The 16,526-nt window shown below is 44.5% G+C and overlaps 1 protein-coding gene across 11 annotated transcripts in view; it reads right to left on the bottom strand.

Annotated features, from left to right (window-relative positions):
- Window positions 1–1,691: 1,691 nt before the first annotated feature.
- Foxp1 (forkhead box P1) overlaps window positions 1,692–16,526 on the bottom strand; it is a 608,309-nt gene continuing 593,474 nt past the window's right edge. For all 11 annotated transcript variants that reach the window (XM_087904462.1, XM_087904472.1, XM_087904468.1 and 8 more), the window contains 3 exons: window positions 16,083–16,152; window positions 11,578–11,744; window positions 1,692–6,480 (listed from right to left, as the gene is read on the bottom strand). In XM_087904462.1, coding sequence (XP_087760588.1) covers window positions 6,336–6,480; window positions 11,578–11,744; window positions 16,083–16,152 — 382 coding nt within the window. In that variant the 3' untranslated portion in view covers window positions 1,692–6,335. The remainder of the gene's footprint in view (window positions 6,481–11,577; window positions 11,745–16,082; window positions 16,153–16,526) is intronic.

Raw genomic sequence — 16,526 nt, 5'->3', positions numbered from 1 at the left:
TACAGAGAAGGTTCCTGTTTAACCGGAGAAGCTGCATTTGGGGTCAGCTGCTCTATGTGAGGGGCAAGTTTGAAATGAATTTAAGAGCATTGCTACGACGGAATGAATCCTGAGAGGCAATTTAAACCATGGTGTGCATCGGCCAGCTGAAGCCCCACCTCACACGGCTGTACTTGCACAGGAGTCGGGGTGTTTTAGTAGGAATGCGTGTGCACAGCTAACTCACGGCATAGTCTGTGAGCAGCATCTGGATTTAAGCCTAACAATTATGGGGATTTCAGCTAAACCTGATATTATATTCTTAGTAGCCAGGTGAGAATTAAAGGTTCAAATGTCTTGCTAATTATCAGACTAGAGAGCTTTCAGACTCGCGATCAATGAGAGGAGGATCCTGTTTCATGTCTTGCTAACAATATCTACTTGTTTAACATGAAACAGAAAGGAGCCAGGCATGGAGGCAGAGATTGAAACGTTAATTAATTGAAACATTTGAGAGCCGAGGCAGGAGGATTGCTGTACATTTAAAGCAGGTTGCCTGATTTTCTTAGGGGAATTTCAAGGACTACATCCTGAAGCCCTGTCTCAAAATGTAAACAAAATAACGGACAAAACAAACAAAAAACCAAACAAAAAACCACCCTAAACAAAATCATACTGTTTTAGAAAGTATAAAATGTAGATTCATAAACAATGCAGGCAAGGCCCTGCTAATCTGTCTCCAAACAGGCAGGCACATTGTGCTGGGAAAGGCCTCTCTGCAAGGTCACACTAGTCAGCTCAAAGCTTTACTGATGTTCTTGGAGTTATACAGATACAGATGCAATGGTTCTTATGATGCTGTGGTCTGGTTTGTTTTTTTTTTTTTTTTTTTTTTTTTTTTGGTTGATGTTTTGAGACAGAGCCTATGTAGCCTTGGCTGTCCTAAAACTTACTATGCAGACCAGGCTGTCCTTGAACTCACAGAGACCAGCCTGTCTCTGCCACCCACAGGCTGGGATTAAAGAAATGTACTACCACGTGTAGCTCTGGAGAGCTTCCTTCAGGATAATACCAGCGAGGTTTGTGTTAAAGACAAGGTTACAGTCATTATTAGTCCTTAGACTATATGTGTGTGATAGAATTCAGCTAGAGAGAGGAAGCACATGTCTCTAGAGGGACAGAATTAAATAATCTCCACAGGTGTTTCCCTGGGACCTGGGCTTCTCCATCCGGTTCTGCTGTCTTCCAACCCAGCACGCTTTTGATAGAGTATTTTTATAATATCATTTGTTCTAATCTAAGCATTTATCATTATACGCAAAAGCTTTCTTGATGAGAATATTGTAGATGCTGCGTGGTTTTGACGTTAGCATTTTATTTGGATGACTGATCTTGCAGATGTGAAAATGTTAATGAATTATTCATGAAATTGCTTTCCTCTGAAATTTTAGTTTGGTTCTTCGTGCTAGGTAATAAACATTTTGTATCTTTTTTGTTGTTGTTTTCCTTTATCAAATTTGGTGAAGAAGACCGCATGTCCCCTCTGACGGAGCCAGCCCCGCCACCTTTCCTTGGAACCTTTCTGCGAAGAGCTTCCCTCAGCCTGCTCGCCAGGCTGTGAATTGGGCATGGAGCAGCTGCTGCTAAGAGACAGACAGCCCGGGGCTTCAGCGGGTCAGAAGTGGGGGGAAAAGAACTTAGGCTGTGGCAACTTTGTCTACCAGTGTGAACAACCAGCATTTTTATTGCATTTGAGAATGCTCTCCTGTCAGTAATTACTACTGACTACACAACATTTTTTTTTTTTATTGTCTGCATCCACAGACATGGAATGATGGAATTACAGTTGATGTCAAGGAATGAGATTCTTTTATGACTTATCAAAACAAAACAAAACAAAACAATCCTTGTTAGTGGCAGCACATAAACAGAGAGCACCACGCTCACAACCCAGACCGCACCATCTCCACCCAGGCTCCTGGGTGGCAGGGACTGCAGCGAGTTACAGTGGACCCGCGAGACGCCGTTACAATTGTCCGTTTGCTTCTCAGCATAAGAAAGAGAAACCGAGTTGCAAAACACTTCCAGACTGTCAGGAGGGGGTGACATTGACTGAAAGGGACCCAAAAGATTCAAGGTCATAAGTAGAGTCTGCTGTATGCCTTTGGAGACAAGAGAGCTCAGCTAGAATGTGGGAAAGAGGAAACTTCAATTTGAATTTGTGTGAAATTCAAAAGTAAGAGTTAATGATTACGTTACATTTTGGTTTATCTATTGTTTTGTTTATCTTTTAAACCAAGGCTTGCTCTATTACAGCCGACGGGATGCTGGGAATATCAAGTCAACTGTATTATGATGTGGGGAGGGTATCGGCAGTGAGGTCACCATGTATGTAAGTCCTGATGGCCCAATATGGCAGCCTAAGCCTTTTCACGTGGATAGACCCTAGGAGCAAGGGTGGGTCCTCATCCTGACTGTGTGTCTGACACATGGGCCAACCTCCCTCACACTTGTTTAATTTTTACTAAAAAAGAAAGAAAAAGTAACAAATTGTCTTTACACCTTGGGACCTTGTAAAATTCTGTTTTATAGAAAAAGTTCAATATTTTCAACACTTCCCATTATTAATCACTACTTTACTGATAAAACTTTGAAAGTGTGACCCTGGAATTTCATCATGCAAAAATATTGACTGCAGCAGGAGAGAACATTTTTTTTTTTAAAAAAAAACCAACTTTTTTTTTTCTCTTTTCAAACGTAGGAACCTGTTTAAGATAGTCAAGAAGGCAGTGGCAGGATAAACACGAGGAACAGGAATGTATCAAAAACAGATTAACACGCGTGCGCGCACTTACACACACATACACTCATACATACCCCACCCCACAAACCTGTACAAAATGTTTCAATTAATGAGAATAGGAAACAAATTATGTCAACTATGTTACAATTGAAAAGTAAAAACAAAAAAAGGGTTCTGGAATTTCTCCTTTCCTCCCACATGTCAACACGTCATCCATGTTCGTAAATCAAGGGCAAAGAAGGAAAATACACGTGCAGCCTTGACTGCAAATCCATTCCATACAGTAGACTGTTTTCCCCCAAAGATACTGTGGCTGTCTTCTTTTCTAAAGCATCATTAATAAAATGCAGTTGCACAAAAAGCAAAGATGTTTTGACAAACAGGTGTTTGCATTTATTCCTTTTTAGGAACAATACCTAAAAAATAAAATAATTAAAAAAAAAAAGAGCTGCCCTCGGCCCTCCCCCACAAAAGACAAAGATTCACACAGACACATTGGGATATATGTACAACCGAATCAACCCCATTCTAAAGAAGCGACTGTAATCCCCCCCAAGGGACAGAATCGGAACTGTAAAAATCAGAGTGAAGATTGCTTGCTGTAAAGCCTGAGAACTTTTTTTTTTCAGTTGGTTCTTCGGCGAGGCTGTGACACCTGCGAAGACGTGTAAAATCTAATTTTTCTTTTTTCTTTTTTTTTTCTGCTACAGTCTTTAGACTAAGCATGCAAGACATACGACTAAGTGCAACTGAGTGAAATGTATATTTTTAATTTTTTTAATCATTCCCTAAAGGTTTGAACTGAGGTATGCGCACTAGCGCTTCTCATGCTGTCGGCGTTACTCGTGTCTAGCTACACATGCTGAGAATGAACTAATCTACCCCATTTTTATCCTCTTCGGAATATCTAACCAGCAACCACTCAGGTTCGAAGCCCAGGCCCCCCTCCCAGGACCCTGCCTGGCTACCGCCTGCACCATCGTGAAGCTGCCTGGAAAAGCGGGGGGTGGGGTGGGGGGGCATGAGTAAGCACAGACCGCCCCCTCTACTGAAGGCAGAGCAAAGCTTCAGAAGTAATTGCCAAAGACGTTCTATTCTGAGCGTATGAGTGGATGGGAATGTCACCTTTTGGTGTGTGTGTGTGTGCGTGTGTGTGTAAGTGAAAGAATGCTGAGCAAGTCATAATCTGAAAAAGGAGAAACAACAGCAAAGCGCAGAAAGGAACTAGAAGATATATGCCCAGATAAAACAAAATTAAAGCAGTGATCACAGCACAGCCCTTAACAAAAGTGGCATACGAATGTTCTAAAAAAAAAAAATCTCTTTATTCTAGAAGTGGCCTAGTGCAGTCAGACACTTTTCTATTCCCTCTGAATTCATCCTAAGTGTCTCCTTGATTTATACGCTAATTTTCAGCATCATACATTCATTTCTTTGAGATGGTACCCCATTCTTTCCGTAGGAGCTATAATACTGTTTTCCTGTCTGCTTTTTCTCTGCAGTAGCCCCAGATTTTCTCCTTACAGGAGTTAGTTTTGGTCTCTGTACAGGTACAGAAAAGAAAAAAAAAAAATAGAAAAAAAGTAAAAAAAAAACTTTGGTTCCATTGCCTACTTAGTCTGCTAAATGACCTCTGTTGGAGGGGTAGTTATTTCCCTCAGGTTGGCAAATAGCCTGGACCTCATCATTTGCCTCTGAATCCTTTTGCCTCCTTTGATCAACAATAAGAGGATATTTGGCTTCATCATATAAAGCATAAAAGAAAATAATTTACCTTTGCGTAATATCTTTGGTAATTTTAGAAATAAAAGGTACAAAGTATATAAATTAAGCTCCAAAAGGCTCTCAAACTAAACCCAAACAAAAGCTATAGCCCTAGATAAATGAGTGCCAGGGAAGTGGGTGCAGATGGGAGTGTGAGGGGTCTGGAGGGCTGAGGGGTACACTGACCTAGAGCTATGGCCTTCTGTGGGCCCTGGTCCCAGGAGCCTCCGTCTGTCTACCGGTGTCAATGGCTAAGTCTGTGCACACAGAACTGCAGTTCTGACTTTGCACGCTGGAAAGGGACACATCAGCACCCGCTGAGCTCAGTCTTCCTAAACTCCCAGAACAAGTTCAACATGAAGTCTCATTTGCATTAAAACGGAGGAAAGCCACCAAGCGGGTCTTAACTGATGTACAAACTCAGCCGTACTGTTGCCGTCTTGAGGGAAGTTAGTTAGAGAAGCTGGCTTTTTGGTCATTTTGCAAACAAAGCAAGCCATGCTGGAAAGGACAACACAGAGTCTGCGGTCCTGGCCACTGGATTACAGGGGGGAGAGAGCCTTCCACGGCCATCACGCCAGTCTAATTATTAAGGATTGTTTACTCTTTTCAGTGTCTCTCTTGGCTGTGTTTCCTGAGAGAACGAGGTGGCAGTTACTCACAATGGCGGGCACTATGAAAATCAAAGGAAAATCTCAAACGTTCCCATCCCACCCCCAATACTGCTTCTGCGAAATGAACCTGCTATGTTCCTAGAGTATGTGCGTGCGTTTCTCTCTTCTGTCATTCATTCTCTTTCTGGCGGGACATCACGTCCCTGTGAGAGGATCTTCAGGTGTAAGGTGCAGCCTTTGGAATTTTTTTTTTTTTTTGAAAAAAGACCAAAACGGAATGTTTTGTTTTGTTTTTGTTTTTTTTTTTTTAAACTTGAGAGAAACGTGGTGATGTCTATAGGAAAATGGAATGAGTGCCGGAAAACTACAGACGAGAAATGACATTCAGCTTTGTATAATAAAAACACCTATTAACATTCATCACAAGGTACAGAAAATGTGAAGCCTCCATGAGGCCGTGGGCCCAAATGGAGGCCTGAGGTCAGAACTTAAAATGGTATAGAAGAAGCAAAAAAAAAAAAAAAAAAAAAAAAAAAAGCAATACATTAAAAAGTTTGGGATAATTATTTTAACCCCTCCCCCCAATAAACACACAAAGGCCTTCCCCATCCCAACTGGAAGCAAAACAAAAACATACAAACAAACAAACCAAAAAAAAAAAAACCCAAAGTGAGTAAAGGCAGTGATATCAACATGCAGTGCTGTGCAAACAGGTCGTCCACTGGAACCTTGAATTCGGGCGAGCGAAGGCTTGGTCTGCGGTGGCGCAGGTGCGCGAGCTCAGTCGGGCGTCCTCGGTGTCTGCCTCGGCGGGACAAAACTGCAGTCCAAAGTCTGCTGCGAAAAGTGAATCCGTTTATCGAATTTACAACACTGATGTTGACTCAAAGAGGAAAATCCCAAGTACCAAACAGGTCCATCCAATGCACAGAGTACAAATCCCTTTCGTCAACAAAAAGTAGAAAAATCAAAAATACTCCCAAATGGGATTCTTGATGGCACTAAGAGTTAACACATTTCAGAGTTGTCAAAATGTAGCGAAAATCCTCCAGACTGTACAACAAGTGGAGACCGATTTCGCCGCTAACTTTTGACGTGTTTTTTTTTTTTTTTTAATTTGTTTTGTTTTGCTTTTTTCCCAATCTTCGGTCTCGGGGGTCGGCCCGCCCGGAGGTTCAGTCCATGTCCTCATTTACTGCTTCATCTTCGTAATCTCTGTCATGGTCGAAATCCGGACTGTGGTTGGCTGTTGTCACTAAGGACAGAGGCCCTTCAGCTTCTTCCGGGTCAAGGGGTTCCTCTTTGACATGTACAGGATGCCTACAGAGAGAGAGAGAGGGAGAGAGGGAGAAAGAGAGAGAAAGAGAGAGAGAGAGAGAGAGAGAGAGAAACAGGTTTAGAGAGTCATCCATGGGCCACGTTGGGGCAACCAAAAGACATAATCCAGTAGAGGCAGAGTGACCCTAGCCACACGTGTTTTTCAATTATGGTGGGAAACTTGCTATGACGTAATGTCTGTTGCTCATTTTCGTTGCCTACATTCCAAGGGTCTAGGGACCGTGGCCCGGAGCTTCTGGACTGCTCAGTGTAACACCACTGGTGCTGAGAGATACTCTGGACATTCTTGTTTTACAAAGTCTCCTGTCCAGAAATCATTTGTCCTGCTTTTCCGGACACCCGAGTTACCAGAGGACCTTGTGACAGTGCAGAGTATGGAGCTCAGACCTGCATTTCTAAGAGATTCCAGGTGATGGCGCTGGTCCCAGGATCATACTTTTGAGTACCAACTAACAGGCCCCGTAGCGACATCCTGGGTGGATGAATGCCACCCCACAAATAATTACGTGAAATGGGAATCTGTAATACAGCAGTGGTTCGCGGGGACCACTGAGCACAGGAGGCTGGCTGGGCTAATCATGGCTCGCTGTGTGTTCTGCTCTGCTAGTTAACATGCAGAACCTGTGAAAGAACTCTCCAGAGGACGACCCCGAGCGAGGGTCTATCATTAATCAACTTCAAGCAAACACAGCAAAGAGACACCATGATACATGCTTGAAGCTCCAAATTAATGCATATTTTTACAAACTGTCAATAAGGCAAGAAAAGCCCTGCCAGGAAACACAAACGGAGAGGAAAAGGCTTGCTCGACACAACAATACGATAGCAGAGCAGAGCCCCAATCAGAATAATAACGCTGTCAGCTGTAAACAAGGCAAAACACGAGGCCCGGCTGGTAGCCGCCACCCGGACACTCTAGCTACCTTGAGAGCTGCCAACTTTCTCATTATGGACTCGGGCTTGGTTCATCACAAGGGGGCTGGCACGATCACACAAAACCACTCTGATAACAACTGTGAAAAGCTGTTCGTAAATCATATTTACAACTGATCTTTTGCAAATACGAATGACTTTCTGTTGTGGGGGCGCTTTTGATATGTAAAAGAACCATTCAAGTTAAAATGTGCCCATCTTTGAAATAGGCTGCAAGGGGGAGGGACTTCTAATGGACATTATCAAGTATTAGTAATAAGAGGTGGTACTGGGGATGGCTGGCTTCCGAAAGAATTGATGCTGTATGCAAGCCCCAAAGGCCCCTGGAACCATTTAAAAACAGAGGCCTGCCCTGGAAGACAGGATCCTTCCCAATCAAATGACACTAAAATTAGCACAGCAAAGAGGGAGTCTGGGGGGCTAGAAGTCAGATAAATAGCTCCAAACAACTGTACCCCATATTCTTACAAACCATTTGCACAACAAGCCAGAGTCCCACCGTATACCCTCTATGTGGGTTTCCAACTACTTAGAACGTTGAATAGCTGGGCTCATCTTTGGGTCTGAAACAAGGCCTAGGCCTGGCAACCTAGTCTGCAGAGTTCCTCAATGAAAAATATGCACTTCAGGAGAAAAACCAAACATTTCAAAGAGGGTAGCTAGTGTTACTCCAAGTTTGGGGCACCATGTCGCTTGCCTGTATGTAGTCAGCCTGGATTATGGCTGGTGCCAACCCCTCCCTTCCTTTTGGGGAGCATATTATTACACATTTTAGACACAGCAGGAATTATTTTCTTTCTTTTTTGTATTTTGTTGGCTTTTCCGTTACAGTTTTTCTGGTTATGTGCGATTCCATCTGTTGATAAGCCACTCCCTCTACACTGGACATTCTGCAGCCGCCTTCCTTCCCCTCCACTGTTCACAGAGTACAGTGAACCACTGCTAGCCATTAATCTTTCTCCTTCTGTTGATTTACCTCCTTGGGATAAATGTCTAAGAATGGAATTGTTGGAGCAGAGGCCAAAACATCTTTATGGCTCTCCTGATTTATTGGGATATTAATTTGCAGAGGGGTGCTATCAAGTGAGACTCGATGTCAGGGTCCCAAGTGTTACTTTGAAAAAACAGTTTGTGGTCTCACAGGTGTGCAGTATGGTCCAAATCACCTTGAACTGCACCCCCTGCATTAATAAGCATAGTGGACGCGTATTTCTGTCTCCCGACTTCACTCTACGGAGAACAGTGACTTACGAATCATTCCATCACCACTCACTATGTGGGCTTACTAACGTCCAGCAACAGGAATTTGCCCTTTCAAAACCATTATTTTTTAAGCTGTTACTGAGGTTCAACTGCTATTTTTCAGAATAACACTCGCCTGCTTAATTTCTAAAAGCTATCACACTTAGTACTTAATCTCTGGTTCGCATGGTGCAGTCTGAGGCTATTACACAAAGCCTTAGAGGTAAGGGTCAGAAACCCTAGGAAAATATAGGCTCATCTTGATGTGACAGTCTTGCTTTATGACTATAAACCATCGTTTTCTAGCTTCAGCCCCAAACAACCAACGGAAGGCTCCCCCAAATCTGACTTCCTAACACCGCAGACTATTTTGTTCTCCCCTGAATTCACTGAGTATTTATTGCCCGCAAACACAGGTCATGATGCTGACATGTTTGCATGGTCTACCCTAGTGCTTAACACAGAATGGATGGCCAACAAATACCGCCAACTGCATCTGCTATATGATGTCCTGAAAAATCAACACCAGGTATGACAGCAAGGATTCTTCAGCCTTCCAGGTAAGATTCAGACTGTGAAAGGCTTCCCGCCCACTGGGCGTATACACAGCGCATCTACAGAATAGGGCTGCACAGTGGAGGGCCCTCTTAAGCCTCCCCATACCAGGCCTACTATTTCCAAAAGGGCTCCCAATGAATACTGGAGCAAAATACCATCTCTCTGTTCCCCTTACATCTGAGTAATCCTTTTGTACAGCCTTCCTGGGGACACATGGGTTTTTATTTTAACTATAGCCAGCTAGTGTTTAAAGGCATTGTATCCCTGTTCAAGAGTCTGTGGTATGGTGGTCCTTTAGCTCCTGCATAAAAGTACACTGCCCCCAACCATCATTGTGTGACTACCTTCTACCATTTTTTTTTTTAAAAGAGAAAGGTAATGCTGTGGTTTGTGTCACCGAAAAGGGAAGCGCAGAGAATTGTACTGCAACACTGCCTGTGTGCAGGGCCAGTGTCCTAACAGTGTCTTGTAAAGTTTATGGCTTGATTTATTCCAATAGACTGGAACAGTTAAAAAACAATTTGCATCCTAGCAGGGTAATGCACACTGGACAAGAATGAAATCTCTGTCATTACAGAACTCACTTAATGGAAGTATGGGGTCAGGGAGACTAACTGGCTGCGACACTGATAGGAGCCCAGGAAAGCTGTGGTCGGCCCAGAGCACCACGGGGCACATGGCGTAAACCCTGATGCGTGAGCATTGTATCTGACAGCACTGTGCAGGGGCTCGCTCACTTTCTCTCTCTCTCTCTCTCTCTCTCTCTCTCTCTCTCTCTCTCTCTCTCTCGTAGTTGAAGCTTTGTTACACTGTAGGGTGACTGCTGCCAAATATAGTGTTTGGTATGTCTGCTGTTCGTTCAATCTTGTTAAGCAAATGAACTTCCATCACGGACAGGCTCTCTCCATGATCAGCCTTCTCTCCACCACTTTTCTTTTTCTACTGCTCGTTCTACTAATAGGATAATAAGATGAATTACACCTTGAAGTCTGAACAGATTGTGAGAAAACAGGTGCCTTCCACTCAGTGACTTCATGTATTCTTGCTCAATGCGTAAGTCTTGGAGTGGCTTCTATGCTACTCAGTGCTGCTCTGAACTTCCTGAATATTGAAATAAAATGTCCCAACAATGTTGAATATCGGTGGGACAACAAAAGAGCCAGAAATGCCAGCTTGCTTTAGGAAAGATGAAATTCGGTGGCAATAGTGGTAAAGACACACGCTTTCCTAAAATGCTAGAGTATTGGTGCTGGGAGGCTATGCCCACATACTAGAAAAACCGTCACGCCCACCTCTAAAGTTCTCTTCTGAAGCACGCAGGGCATGGGATTCAAATGCTAGAAAGCAAAATCTCAGATTTCCCCATCATGCTGGCCGTGGCCACCTTTTCCTTTGTCCCCAGATGCCAGTTCATTCCGTCCCTACTTGTGAAAGGTCACATGTTCCCATCCCTCAGATTTCCTAAAAATAAGATGCTGGTCAGTAATCCAGAAGGAATGTGCAGACAAGCGGCCCATTCTTGGAGCGGACAGCGCTGGAAACACTGAGCTGGTTGAGTCACTTCAAGTGGGCCGCGGTCTTGGAGAAACTCGCTGAGAGGGAGACGGCCGTGAGTAGTGGGGGGGGGGGCAGACACGCTGCACCCAAGCATCCGGAATCATGGGGTTTCTTTTCTGTTGTGAGGCCCTTCCTAGGAACCAAAAGGGGACAAAGGGGCGCCCCCAACCTGGTGGCCTTGCTGAGATCTGTGTGGTCCTGGGGTCATTCGCATTCAGCCCAGGGAGCCAGCGCCCACTGCTTCATTCGGTTATATGTGCGCTCATTATCCCGCCGTCTGTTGCTGTAATGCTCCTATTAATTTTCCTTTTGATATTTTAAGAGCAATCTATAAATCACGCCGCCTTTCATTTGTGCCATCATTAATGCTTGGTAATAATGCTGCAGTGTCGAGCTCAAGTGGTTAAACTTAGCGCACAATCAAGTAAACAAGCATCTTTCCCCTCGCTCGGTTCGGCTTGCCTGGAAGCTGAACATGCCAGGAGCTTTCTCAAAGAGGTGTATACTGGTTTTAGGAGAAAAATCACAGTATGACTTAAATAACGGTCTGAGGCACGGAGTGGGGGAAACTTCTCATTTTCTTGCTGTGTGCACTTACCGTGGATGAAGCCAATTGCTTTTACGAGGGAGTTGCTAACTAGTCCTTTTATGCACTAACAAGCGACACTAAGGCTCTTAAGCAATCAGAAACGATAGAAAAGGCGTAGAGAGGGGCCAGTGAAGAGCTCGTTTGAACGTTTACCGGGGAGACTGGGTTAGGTGACAAAGAAATGGATGGACAGTACTCACACAGCTTGCATAGGGGATCTGCCCGGACTGCTGTCACTCTCGTTGCTGTTGGTGTGCTCCATGGCCCCGTTCAGCTCCTCCCGGATGGCACTGGCCAGGTTGCCCAGAGTGGGATTTCCCATGGAAGCGGTAGTGTACAGAGGTATACTATTCTCAGCCATGGAAGCCTGCATCAACCAAAGGAAAGCCAATGAAATTGTCGGGGAGGCAAGACAAGAAAGTTCTGTGTCATGAACGTGCGGTGTGTTCAACAGCCTTTGGTTCAAGTTCACGGTAATCATTGCTGACAATTCCCAGGAGCTGTAGGATTTTGCTTTGGGAGCCGTGGACTTCATTTGGATAAGCTAATCTGGGCACCGATAAGTCCACAGGTGAAGTCGCCTGCTGGGTCCTGCCTTGTGGAGTCACATGGCTTAGACAAAAGTATCTAATATGAAGTGTATATCCAATGCCTTTTTTTTTTCCAGGAAGGACTGAATATTTCCAGATCATAGTGAAATATAATGGAATTTTCATTTCTTTATCCATTTTTGATGACTCCACTATTGGATATCCAAGATCTGATCAGATTATATGGCCACATGGCTCAAATTTATGAGAACTTCCATAAACACCCATAGGAAAGGAAGAGGTTATAGAACTGGAATCAATTTTTTCTCCCTCATCATTCCCATCTTAATAATTTTTGGAGCTGCTTAGTGAAGGCTGACATGACCAGATGAAGGTAATACCGCAGTCTTTCACCCTCAGACCAGTCATGGAGGACTTCGGAGGTGAAGAGGAATCTCTAGCAAAAAGAAAGGCTGAATCTTATTTCCTTTACAATCAAGTGTATCGATATTAAAGGTGACAAAGTCACTCCAAATAAATGTCAGCAAAAAAAAAAGTATGGAAAGGACTAGTCCCCCCCCAAAAAAATCTACCCTCCAACCAAAGTCTGGTAGACTACTGTTCATTATCCATCATACCAAATGTAGCTATAATGGCCACCCTGTCTGCAATGCAGACAGTTGTCAAACAATACCGCGGGACTGAAGGAACCCCATTTGTTTCTCTTGGGTAGGAAGTGTGCCCCAGTGACTTTTCATTTTATTATTCAGGAGGACAGACTTGGAAAAAGAGGCAGCTGTAATTAGATGAAGATTTATCAAAATTGTCTTCTTTCAGACTACACTATGCCTGGTTTCCCATCCTAATGAGAGAAAGTACGATCACAAGACAATCTGGCAGGGTGGCTTCAGTTGGCCCACCATGTGAGAGCCCTAACTATTCTGGAAAAGCTGGCGCCAAAGAGAAGGTATGAGCCAGAAACAAAGAGAAAGCAGAACCAGAGCTGGGCTGCAGGGAGCCTGCCTGGTAGTCAGCTGCAGTCCTGCTCCCTGCATAAAACCCAATGTCTCCCTCTTTCTCCCGTGCAATTATTGCTTCCTTTTTAAAAGTAAAGGGAGGAGGGCAGTGTCTCACGATTTCCCTGGTGTGCTGACCATTTCCCAGTCTGCTACGGTTTACCAGATAATCTGCTCGCACCCAGCACTTTCTAAATGCATCTTTTATAATTGCAATGAAACATTTCTATTCTTTCTGGGCAGAACAGTTGGCAGTGTAATATTACTGCCAGCTGCGGCTGGGCTGCCATCTTCAGTTGCCTTATGTGAGACCACACAGTGGTCACATTTCCCTGTCATGTAAGTGCTGCTTTGACTGTCAACTGGGTGGCCTTCTTAGTGGAGGCATCATGTGATCTGCTCTCACTAGACTCCTCCCCTGCTGCGTGGTCAGGATGGGAAAAGAAGCTGGGGCCACTGTTACCTTGATATTTTATTGGATTCCAAAGCCCCAAACTGAGAAGTAAAAACCATGGGGAAAAAAAAGTTGTAGTCTGTTAAGATGAGTATCTGTTTATTCTTTTTTATTCTCAAAGTAATATGGTGAAAGCCACTTCTGACTGACAGTGGACCGTGTGGATTGTGGGAAGAGGCCCAGCAGCTACAGTCATGAAAGTCACCCAATAGCAAGACCTTGTCTTGGTCCCTTAACTCTCAGGCACGATGTCAGTACAGACAACCAGTCTTGTTCCTTTACACAAAACACGAATCACTGGGCCACAGGAAGGTCCTGGGGCCTGGCCCACCACTGTGCCTCTTCCACAGTCCTTCGCGGAGTGAAGGACCAGAGCAACCCATACATCATCACCGTCTAACAGGTCCTCCCTGACGCTGATGCTCGTAGGAGCAGATGGATCACAATGTTTATAATAGACTTAATTACATAAATGATCCTGGGCGCAGTGTGTGGCTTCCTAGCAAACTGGCACCTCTGTCAGGAACACAAAGGTTCTTAAGTGACGGCACGCGAGTCTGCAAGAACCACGGCTTCTGGAACGTTAACTGCTCTGCGCTCCCCGGGGGAAAGGCAGTCTATAAATATGAAGCTTTACGGTTACCCGTAGTTACTTCACTTTTTCAGAGCATAATGCAATCTGTCCCGAGCCCCATGTTTTATTTCTGTAGTGGATTCTGCTGTCCTATTTTATAAATTGTATATCATGCCGTTATGTCGCTCTAGTAATTTTTTTTTTAAAGATATTGTTGCACTGTTATTTTTACTCGCCTTGAAAATGGAAGTGGGTGATAATGGAAAGGAAGGCCTGCTGGTGGGGTCTTTATTTAATTTGCATGGCAGGAAGCTGTCTTGTATGACTGGCTGTCTACTGGTGGGGAATCCAAATTCAAGAGGAGGGGCAAAGGAGACACTCCTTAAAGGGTCCCTGGAAAGTGGCGGGACAGTTTTGGGTGAGCAGGGGAAACACGCAAGTGTGCGGTGGGCACAAAAGCAAAGGTCTCAGAGATGGAGCGTGAATGCGTCTGTAACGATAAAGCACGCTAATTGAAATTAGTCGCAGAGTTAAGGGAATCCAAAGGATGAGGATCCTTATTTTTCCCCCCCTTTCCGTCTCATGAATGTAAAATGTGCTTGTAATTTTAATACCATTCCACACAGAGCCGCCTTTAAATTCATACTTCACAAGACTCCAGGGAAAATAAGTTACTAATGCATGGTATTTACAGTGGCATGTGTAAGCAGGCTTTCATTTACTCTTCTAAAGTTACTACGTAAACCACGGAGTAATTAAAAAAAAAACGCAGAAAGTAGTTTCTCCTAGTAAATTTAGTTCAGGCTAAAAGGAAATAAATGGAATTACTAAGACGCTCAGTTCAATGCGTCTGCCCTGAACTGTGCTGGGGCACATGATCTGCGAGGAGCCTTAAGATGCTGCGGGTGAGCTGGAAGACAGGTCTGGGGCACGCAGAATAGGGGCTCAGTCAATATTTGTTTAGCAAGTAGCGTGAGTCGGGCTGCTGCCAATGACTCTTCCTCCCCCATCCAGTTCCCGCTTAGCCATGTGTTCCAAGCCTTTTCCCACCGGCATCCCTTTCGGGGCGTTTGTTTCTCTATTTCTGCCTTCACTTGGGCGTTTCTGCAGGACCCTAACACTTCTGAGACATCACTGAATCCAACACCCTATTATGGGGCGCTATAGTAACCGCACTGAACGGTGCTGGGAGTCTGCCCTGGCTAAAGAGAGATTTGTCTGCGGCCTATGTGATGGAAATGCTGCAAGATTCATTTTGGCCTGTCTTCTAGAATGGTCAAGGTGGGTTTTTTTGTTTTTTTTTTTTTCCACATAGAAACAATGGCTCCAAGGATCCTGGCTACCTCTGAGCTCTTAAGGGAAATCTGGGTATGGAATTAGGTATTTAAAAGAAGTGATACCAGATACTCTGCTCATTTTAGACATAGCTTGGTGATGTGGTAACTGTGAGGAACAAGAAACTTAAGACTGGCTAGACAGGCGCACAGATTTTCCCTCCCGTCGCTCACGCCCAGGGCACGCACCTTCTAGGACTCTCGTTGAGGTAATATGTGATTTACATGCCAGTGGGAAACAAACATTCTAGACGACTAGGTTTGCCTGAACAACTGCCCGGAAACGTCTGCTTTCCTTGAGCTTTCTGTTGTTTCAACAGTTGACTTACACAAGAGGAAACAAACCCAGACCCCACTCCCACAGAAAGGAAAGGTGTTGAAATGGACTTTAATAACGCCTCGCTTTCTCTTTAAACCTGTGAACAATGGAAGGTCACGTGACACGGTGGCCTATCATCCAGCACATTAATAGCTGTGCTAGAGTAATTACACTTGTGGTATTTTTGCCTCAAGTGAAATTCTGAAATAAGAGGATGGAAATTATGATACTGCTGATAAATATTAATAAGTGAACTTTTAATTTTTTTTTGCCACAATATTCAAAATGCTGAGCATCCTGCTAATGCTGAAGCAGCCCGATGTGTTTGCCTCCGGGGAGAACGATGCTTTGTGCACTTAAGAAAAAAGTTTAACGGAATTAAAATTTAATATCTAATTAGAGCGAGGCTAATATATTTTGAAATGAGTGGGGGAGCCCTGTGCCGGTGCTGCGGAGTGGGGATGGCCGTTAATCTTACCTGTAAAGCTGCATTGAGAGGTGTGCAGTAGGCGTGGCTGCTCTGCATGTTTTTAATAAGGGAAGGGTTACTGTGCAAGAAAAAGATAAAAACTCAAAGTTAAATGCAATCGACCCAGGGGGCCTCACTATGTTCTGTGTTCAAGTTCGCTGGTAGCCTTTCCACATTTGGGATTCTCCCCCCTCCCAGTCACCGCACTGAAGGGAAAGCTAAAGCTTCTCCGTTTCTCAGGGTTGGTCTGGGTGAAGACCGTGGGATGAACCGGGCTGTTCGCCCAGGGGACGCTGCCTTATATTCTAACACAGGGGTATTTCCCTCGGAGGCCAGTCTGCAAAGGGTTAGCTGCCGCCCAGACTTCCGCAGACTTCCGTAGGAAGGAGAGAGCCTAACATGGAGGCAGGCTGCCTGGGACTGCATGGGGAGCCTCTGCTGAGAGGCTCCACT

The sequence above is a fragment of the Myodes glareolus genome, chromosome 3, assembly GCF_982192425.1.
Source record: "Myodes glareolus chromosome 3, mMyoGla1.1, whole genome shotgun sequence".
Taxonomy (NCBI): domain Eukaryota; kingdom Metazoa; phylum Chordata; class Mammalia; order Rodentia; family Cricetidae; genus Myodes; species Myodes glareolus.
The sequence above is the reverse complement of the archived record's forward strand: the minus strand, read 5'-3'. Positions and strand labels throughout refer to the sequence as shown.